General features: G+C 46.1%; 1 protein-coding gene across 1 annotated transcript in view; it reads left to right on the forward strand.

The window, feature by feature from the left end:
• The first annotated feature begins 1,132 nt into the window (after positions 1-1,132).
• LOC103270420 (lysine-specific demethylase 5B-B-like) overlaps positions 1,133-8,800 on the forward strand; it is a 33,656-nt gene continuing 25,988 nt past the window's right edge. Inside the window, exons 1-5 of the mRNA XM_021717518.1 lie at positions 1,133-1,202; positions 1,448-1,584; positions 1,686-2,258; positions 5,733-5,810; positions 8,095-8,217. Coding sequence (XP_021573193.1) covers positions 1,133-1,202; positions 1,448-1,584; positions 1,686-2,258; positions 5,733-5,810; positions 8,095-8,217 — 981 coding nt within the window. The remainder of the gene's footprint in view (positions 1,203-1,447; positions 1,585-1,685; positions 2,259-5,732; positions 5,811-8,094; positions 8,218-8,800) is intronic.

Consider the following 8,800-nt stretch of genomic DNA (forward strand, 5'->3'; position numbering starts at 1 on the left):
TGAGGTCTCGCCAAGTTGTCCAGGTGGGTCTCGAACCCGCGGGCTCAGGCAGTCCACTCACCTCAGCCTCCCAAGGCGCGGGATTACAGGCTGAGGCACCGAGCCTGGCTATCTTTTTTTTTTTTGAGTTGGAGTCTCACTGTCACCCAGGCTGGAATGCAGTGGCACGCTCATGGTCACTCCAGCATTGACCTGCTGGGCTCAGGCGATCCTTCCACCTCAGCCTTCCAAGTACCCGGAAGTACAGGGGCTCACTACCGTGCCTGGCTCATTTTTTTGATTGATTGTAGAGATGAACTCTTGCGAATTTGCCCAGGCTGCTCTTGAACCTGCGCCTCAGGCAATCCTCTCACCTCAGCCTCCCAACGTACTGGGATTACAGGCCTGAGCCACCGCACCCGGCCGACAATCTACATCTTATATTTATTTTATTTTTTGAGTCAAGAGTCTCACTCTGTTGCCCAGGCCGGAGTGCAGTGGTATGTTCACGGCTCCCACAATCCTTCTGCCTCAGCCTCCCAAGTAGCTAGAACCACAGGTGCATGCCACCACGCCAGGCTAATTTTTTGATTTACTGTAGAGAAGGTCTCGCCAAGTTGCCCAGGCTGGTCGCGAACCCCTGGGCTCAGGCAATTGTCTGGTCTCCACCTCCCAAAATGCTGGGATGACAGGCGTCAGCCACCACCCCTGGCTCCACCTGTATCTTAGATGGGGAACTAGGAAATACTTTTTCTTCCACGTTAATGTTTAAATAAGAACTAGTCTTTCACGGTTTCCTTGAGTCATTTCTAGGTTGCTCTCCACAATTTGGAGGAAGTGAGAGAGAGACACCTGCATGGAGGATTTTTTGACAAGCAGGGTCAGAACAGTTGCCACCTTTCCCCCCCCCCCAGAGTTGGAGTCTCACTCTGTCGCCCAGGCTGGAGTGCAGTAGCACACTCACGGCCACCCCAGTGTCGACCTGCTGGACTCAGGGGATCCTTCCAAGTAGCTGGAACTACAGGCGCATGCTACCACGCCCAGCTAATTTTTAAAGTTTATTGTAGAGACAGGGTCTCGCCAAGTCGCCTAGGCTGGTCTAGAAGCCCGGGGCTCGGGCAATCCTCTTGCCTCGGCCTCCCAAAGTGCAGGGATGACGGGCGTGAACCACCGCGCCCTGCAGTTGCCGTATCTTTTACAGCTAAAGGGTTATGCAGCATCTGGTGCTAGAGAGAGCTGGTTGCTGCTAAAATAGTTGAGGCTGACTGTTAATTACTAGAGAAGCAGGGTCGAGAGCTGCTGCTTCCCCTGCGGGACGAAAAGCAATTCCCGGACCACGGCTAGGGTCCGCCGGCAGAACTCGGGGATGTGTTCGACCTGAACTTGTTTTCACGGAGGAGGTGGGCGTCAAGTGGCCGAGTGAGACGATCCTAAAAATGAGAGAGATGCTGGGACGGTCACGTCTTAGAAACGCAGACACGTAGGTTGAGACAAGTCACGAAGCAGAGACGGCGAGGCGAGGCGACGCGAGGCGACGAGGGCCGGCCCGACTCGTCTCCGCGTCCATTTATACACAAAGGGAAACCGGCCCTGCCCCCACCGGAAGTAGAACCTCTGCCCTCTGGGGCATTACACATTCCTCCGCGCCGGAAGAACGCGGCTCGCCTCGCCCCGGCTGCCGCCTCCATCATTAACCGCGCGTATAGGCGGTGCCGCGGACCCCTCAAGGGCGAGCCGTCTGGAGTCGTTACACCGTGTTGGACTTTGCGGGGCAAGGAGAGAAAGAGCGACGCCGGCCCGCCCGGGAAGGGCGGAGGAAGGAGGGGCCGGACCGTCAGGCGTTGCGTCGCGGCCGAAGGGTTCCGTTTCCGGCGGCGGCGGCGGCGGAGGGATTTGACAGCACGTTAACTTCCGGAAAAGTCCCGCACCTCAGAGGAAAAGCCCTGGAAGAAACAATAACAAACGAGAGGAGAAGCGCCTCCGGGCTTCCCGTGTGGGACCGCTCTGGTCCGGAAAGATGTGCTTCGGCCCCCGTCAGGGGACGTGAAAGGGCTCGGTGGGTTTCAGCCAGCCTTTCTCCACCCGTTCCCCCCCGGGGCCCCGCGGCCGCGGCCATGGCGGGCGGGGGGCCGGGGGGCTACGCGGCGGAGTTCGTGCCCCCGCCGGAGTGCCCGGTGTTTGAGCCCAGCTGGGAGGAGTTCACAGACCCGCTCAGCTTCATCGGCCGCATCCGGCCTCTGGCGGAGAAAACCGGCATCTGCAAGATTCGGCCGCCCAAGGTACCGGAGTCCGAAGAGAGGGGGAGGAGGGCGAGTCGATGCGCTTGGCTGGGCGGCCCTGGTCGGGCCCTCCGTCCTCCCGTGTGTGCCCTCCCGGGCTTTTCAGCCACCGGAGGCTAAGTTTCTGGACGTTTCTGCGTGGTTCCTTTTGCGGTCCTTTATGGCTGCGTCCGAACGCGAGAAAGTGGCGTCCCTGGCGCCTTGTCCGCCTCGAACTTGGGGACTGGTACTTTCCCCGGGACCGTGGGCGAGGGCGACACAGGTCTTAGGCCTTCCGTTGGCCGGCGAGGTGCTCGGGGTACGGCCTGGTGGCACGGCGTTCCTGCCCTCACCTACCCCTCATCCTCGTTTGGGTTCGAGAGTGAAAACGGCCCCTCCGTGGGCGCTTTCTGGGTCCCGGCCCCTTTAATGCTCAGTCTGTAACATGTTTGCAGGCCTCGGATCAGGGCGAGGGCTTCTGAGAAGGTAATCTGAGCTCTGGTTGTTCCCCAGGCTGGTATCCCTCAACAGGAACTCCAGGCTCGTTATCGCTGCAGTGAAAAAGTCTTCCCGGGGGAAGAGAAGGAGCGGCAGTGCTTTTTTTTTTTTTTTTTAATTTAGGGGTTTAGGAAGAATTCGTCTGCAGTGGAGGTGGAAGAAAACGTTGAAACCTCTTGATATCAAAGATTTTAGAATGACAGTTACTGCAAATAACTGGGTTTGCCTGTAGGTTAGTTATAATCTTTAGGCTTTAAGGTCATGAAAGCGGATACTACCTCTGGTATAAGGGGAATTAATGACCCAGGAGGGTTGGTTGAGATGCTCAAGGTCAAAAGGTGTTTTTCTTTACCTATTAAACCAGCGCTTTCCTAATGATGTTGCTGGACCACTTGCACCAGAGTCAACCTGGGTGCTCGTCAAAATGCAGATTCCTAGGCTTTATGAAGCATAGAATCAATTTTTGGATGTGGAAGTTCTGGAGTCTGCTTTTCTGGCAACTACTGTCAGATGATTCTTCGAGCAAGTTAAAGTTTTCAAACCATTGCCTTTGTGCTTCTTAAAGACAACTTGCTTTATGTTTTGTGTAGTAGTAGTAAAGATAAAATATTAAGCACTGTTATCAGTGTTGCATTTTAAAAAGTGTCTACCAGCCAGGCGCAGTGGCTCACATCTGTAATTCCAGCACTTTGTGAGGTGGAGGTGAGAGGCTTGTCTGAACCCACAGGTTTGAGAACAGCCTGTGCAACTTGGCAAGACCTCTTCTCTGCAGTGAATAAAAAAATTAGCTGGGCGTGGTGGCATGTCCTGTAGTTCTAGCTACTAGAAAGGCTGAGGTGGAAGGGTTGTCTGAACCCAGCAGGTGTAGGCTGTGGTGGCTGTGAGCATGCCACTGTACCGAAGACAAAAAAAGGCATCTGCCGTCACCGCGGACTGCCACAGTGACATGCATCACAGTGAATTAAAAAATTTACACGGGAGGGGGGAGGAGCTAACTTAGCACCTATAGTTTGTTTCCTTTCATCTTTGAGGTCCTAGTAATTAGACAATTAAAGTCCTCATTTTACGAGTGAAGCAAGTCTGGATAAGTTAAAACACCAAAGATGTAAATTAGGGCAGGTGGCAAGGTATATTTGGAACCTAGATCAATTTTTCTGATTTTTAAAGCATAGGTGGTACTCTTACTGTGCTGACTGAATTTGATTACAGTAATATACTATCACTTGCAAGCAAAGGATTAACAAATAATTGCTATGATTTGCCTTGATATCCTCCAAAAACTTCTACATAACTCTTTTTTTTAAGGTTCCATTTCTTTATTTTTGTAAAATGGTATTTATTCTTCAGAACATCATTCAATATATCTTTATCTGATATTGACAAATCTTAAGCATTGAAGGTTTTCTTAAGCCATATTTTCATCTATTCTCTTGCATTAATTAGAAATTCTATTCATGATTCTTTTTGGGAAAAAAAATTTACTTAGGATGATGCTAAAATAATATGCCTTCTCTTTTTATGTCACATTATTGAAAAGAAATCTTGGTTTAGATTCCAAGTTTACTTTTAATATTAGGAAGATTTCTTTAATTTTCAAGGTAAGATACCTTTTCTTTGGACCACTTCTCACATCTTTAAATGGGTTCATTATTATTTAGGCCAACCAAACTATGTTCTCTTGAACTGCACTTGAAGTATTCTATCTCATTTTAGTTATACCACAATCTGAAAATTGTTCTTGTTCTGTGAGTTTGCTTACTTTAAAAACAAAAAACAAAAAACGCTTTTGGAGTCTAGAAGCTGGACTTGGAATAAAGCATTTGTATAACGTAGACTGTAAAGTGCTGTGTCACATTACAAATAAAAAAAATTTTTTTAAATACATAAGTACTTTTTAACTGAGTTCAGTGGCTCATGCCTGTAATCCTAGAATTTTGGGAGACTGAGCTGGGAGGATAGCTTGAGACCAGAAGTTCCAGACCAGCTTGGGTAATAAAGTGAGATCCCGAATCAATTCAAAAAATAGAAAAATTAACCGGGTGTGGTGGTGTGTGCCTATAGTCCCAGCTACTTGGGAGGCTGAGGCAGGAGGATCGCTTGAGCTCAGGAGCTGGAAGCTGTGGTGAGCCACGATTGTACCACTGTACTCCAGCCTGGGCGACAGAGTGAAACTTTGTCTCAAAAACAAAACCAAACTAAACAAAAATGCTTTTTGGCTTTTTCAAATTTTTTCTATTTGGTAATCCTGTATGTTTATGAGACACTGTTTTGTGGTACATGAGCTCATTGCACTTGAGTGACTTGGGAAAGTATAACTGTGGGTTGTAAGTGGCGGGACTGGTTTGGGGAGGATTGCTACTCTTAGCCATACAGGTTGAGCATACTGCAAAAATTCCAAATCCAAAATGCTCCAAAATCTGAAAGCTACCCTGACCACATTATCTTTTCATTGTATTAATGGTACGTCATCTTTTTTATTTACTGTAAGTACTTATGTGTGAATAAGTGTAAGAAAATGATTGATTTCTTATTGGCAGCATATACATTCAAAGACAGAAAGGATGATGCCAAACGACCACAGATAGTGACACCTCTGCTTTACCGTGGCTCAGTGTATACAAACTTCACGCACAGCATTGTTAAAAAAGTTGTATGGAATTACCTTTAGGCTATGTTTATAAGTTGAATGTGAAACATACATGAATTTTGTATTCTGACTTGGGTCCTATCCCTATGTCAGTGTCTGTATATGAAGATATTCTAAAATCCAGAAAATTCTGAAATCTGAAACACTTCTGGTACTAGTAATTTAGTACATAGTACAACCTGTATTAAAATTATTTTGTCTAAAAAAAAATTGCTCTTTCTGTCTCTCTAATAAAGAAGACATAAGTTTGTCTGTTAATCACCACGATTTGTGACAAATCACCCTTAAGGGAATATATAGTGCACTCTTGCTTATATATCACTGTGGTTTTTTTTAAACTTTGTATTTAGGATTGGCAGCCTCCATTTGCATGTGAAGTAAAAAGCTTTCGTTTCACTCCAAGAGTCCAGCGTCTGAATGAACTTGAGGTGAGTGTTATGTCACCATTTCTGTTTTCTGATTCATTCTTTATGTTAGGGCTCTACGTAGAGAATTTTGAGAAGCTCATGCACCAGGGCCTAGAGTTTGTGTTCATTGCTATGAGTGGAATAGTTACTTGATGTTTAGAGGAAATGTCTGTTTAAAATAGTTATTAGATTTTCCCACTTAACTGAGATTATGGAAAATCACTCTAACCATGTTTTGCATAGTGGAAACATCCAGTGCTTAGCTTCAGAGACCTAGAATTCTTAAATTCCACTTCTTTAGTGTTGTTATTTTACCAACATTTTTGTAATCTCAGAAGATTTCTGTCTTCTGTGGTTCTTACAAAGTAGGTTTTGAATTCTTTAAACATTCTATTAAAAAACTTGATTTTCAAAGGTTTTTTTTGTTTTGTTTTGGTTTTTTTGAGTCGGAGTCTCACTCCATTGCCCAGACTGGAGTGCAGTGGCACGCTCCCAGCCACTGCAGCCTCAACCTGCTGGGTTCCAGCGATCCTTCTGCCTCAGCCTTCGAAGTAGCCAGAACAACAGGTGCGCGCTACCACACCCGGCTAGTTTTTGATTTATTGTAGAGATGAGGTCTCACCAAGTTGCCTGGGTGGATCTCGAACCCGCAAGCTCAGACAGTCCTCGGCCTCCCAGACTGCTGGGATTACGGCTAAGCCACCAAGCCTGGCCGAGCTCTCTTTAAATACTACTAATTTCGACCCGGCTCAGTGGCTAAGCCTATAATCCCAGCACTTTGGGAGACCGACGGGTTCGAGACCAGTCCTGGCAACTTGGGGAGACCACGTCTCTACAATGAAGAAAAAGATTTTAAAAAATTAGCCAGGCGTGGTAGTGTGTGCCTATAGTTCTAGCTACTTGGAAGGCTGAAGCGGAAGGATTGCTTAAGCCAGCAGGTCGACGCTGGGATAGCCATGAGCATGCCACTGCACTCCATCCTGGGTGACAGAGTGAGACTCCAACTCAAAAACAAAAAATTACTAATTTCTCTTACATTTTCTAAATGGAGGTCTATTTAAATACTACTGTTTTTCCTGTCTGCTGGATTTTCAGGAAGTTCATCATTGTAGTCTGAAAACTACCTTAGAGTACAAAAGTACTGTTCTGTCAAAAGTTCTGAATTTTTTTGTGTTTGTGTGTCGGAGTCTCACTCTGTTGCCCAGACTGGAGTGCAGTGGCACCCTCCCGGCCACCGCAGCCTCAACCAGCTGAGCTCCGGCGATGCTTCCACCTCAGCCTTCCAAGTAGCTGGAACTACAGGCGCGCGCTACCAAGCCTGGCTAATTTTTTTTTTTTTTTTTTTTATTTATTGTAGAGATGAGGTCTCACCAAGTTGCCCAGGCGGGTCTTGAGCCCGCTGGCTCAGGCAATCCACTCACCTCAGTCTCCCAAAGGCGCAGGATTACAGGCTGAGCCACCGAGCCCGGCTGAAAAGTTCTGAATTTGATCACGAAAGTTTATTATGTTATGTCATGCTGAGGTTTTTCTTTTTCCCTAGATGCTCCTAAAACATTTATTTTTTGAGATTTGAATACATATTTTTTCCTTTAGTTTCTTGTAATTAGATACTTAATGACACATCTCTTTTTTTTTTTCTTATTTTTTTTTGGGTAGGACTCTCACTCTGTCACCCAGGCTGGAGTGCAGTGGCATGTTCATGGCTACCGCAGCCTTGACTTGCTGGGCTCAGGTGATCTTTCCGCCTCCGCCTTCTGAGTAGCTGGAACTATAGACATGCGCCACTATGCCTGGGGCTAATTTTTTGATTTATTGTAGAGATGAGGTCTCACCAAGTTGCCCAATTTGGTCTCGAACCCCTGGGCTCAGGCAGTCCTCTGGCCTCCACCTTCCAAAGTGCTGGGATTACAGATGTGAGCCACCGTGCCCAGGCTAATGATGCATTTTAATATCAGTGAGGTAGAGTTGATGCACCCGAACCTCTTATAGATGAAATGATAGAATGTTTAGAGACTAAGAATAATCTGATTTACTGAATTTTCTGGTTAGTATGAAGTTAAACCAACTTTTAGATGTTTTGGTTGCTAGTATAACAACTTTTTATGTTACTTAGAGTAACTTTTTTGCCTTAATAAAATTTGTTAGAAATATTTTTCCTCTTTACTATTGGCTAGTTTTATGGGATTGGACTAAGCAATAATGAAACGTCTTTGAATTTCTTTAGAGAAATGAGTACCTTTATTATGTAAGACTCATTTATTTCAACCATAGTTTAGTTCTGATTTCTGTATTTTAATTATTTTAGGCAATGACCAGAGTGAGACTGGATTTTTTGGATCAACTAGCAAAATTTTGGGAACTTCAAGGATCTACTTTGAAGATCCCTGTGGTAGAAAGAAAGATTCTGGATCTGTATGCTTTGAGCAAGGTGAGGCTTGTACTTGGTCTAGAAATTGGAGCAGAGGCTTGTGAATTTATGAAATTAGGAACTTGAAACAAACTTGTGGGGAAATATTGTTTCCGTTGGAGGATTTGTTCAACAAGTGTATAAGTAAATGGAAATGACAGATCTCAAAGTTATTTTTTTTTTCTTAATCAGGATCTCTCTGTTGCCTAGACTGGAGTGCAGTGGGCAGTGGCGTGATCACAGCTTATCACAGTCTCCAACTTCTGGACTCAAGTGATCCTCCTGTCTCAGTCTCTTGAGTAGCTGGGACTACTGGTGTGTGCCACCATGCCTGGCTAACTTTTTAAAAAAAAAAATATTTTGTAGAGAAGAGGTCATGCTGTGTTGCCTAGGCTGATCTTGAACTCTTGACTTCTAGCAATCCTCCTGTCTCCACCTCCCAAAGTGCTGGAATTACAGGCTTGAACCACTATGCCTGGCCTCAAAGTTATCTTTTTTTTTTTTTTTTTTTAGTTGGAGTCTCACTCTGTCGCCCAGACTGGAGTGCAGTGGCCGCTCCCGGCCACTGCAGCCTCGACCCGCTGGGCTCTGGCAATCCTTCTGC

The sequence above is a fragment of the Carlito syrichta genome, unplaced genomic scaffold (assembly GCF_000164805.1).
Source record: "Carlito syrichta isolate Samal-C Ts95f unplaced genomic scaffold, Tarsius_syrichta-2.0.1 Scaffold309825, whole genome shotgun sequence".
Taxonomy (NCBI): Eukaryota; Metazoa; Chordata; class Mammalia; order Primates; family Tarsiidae; genus Carlito; species Carlito syrichta.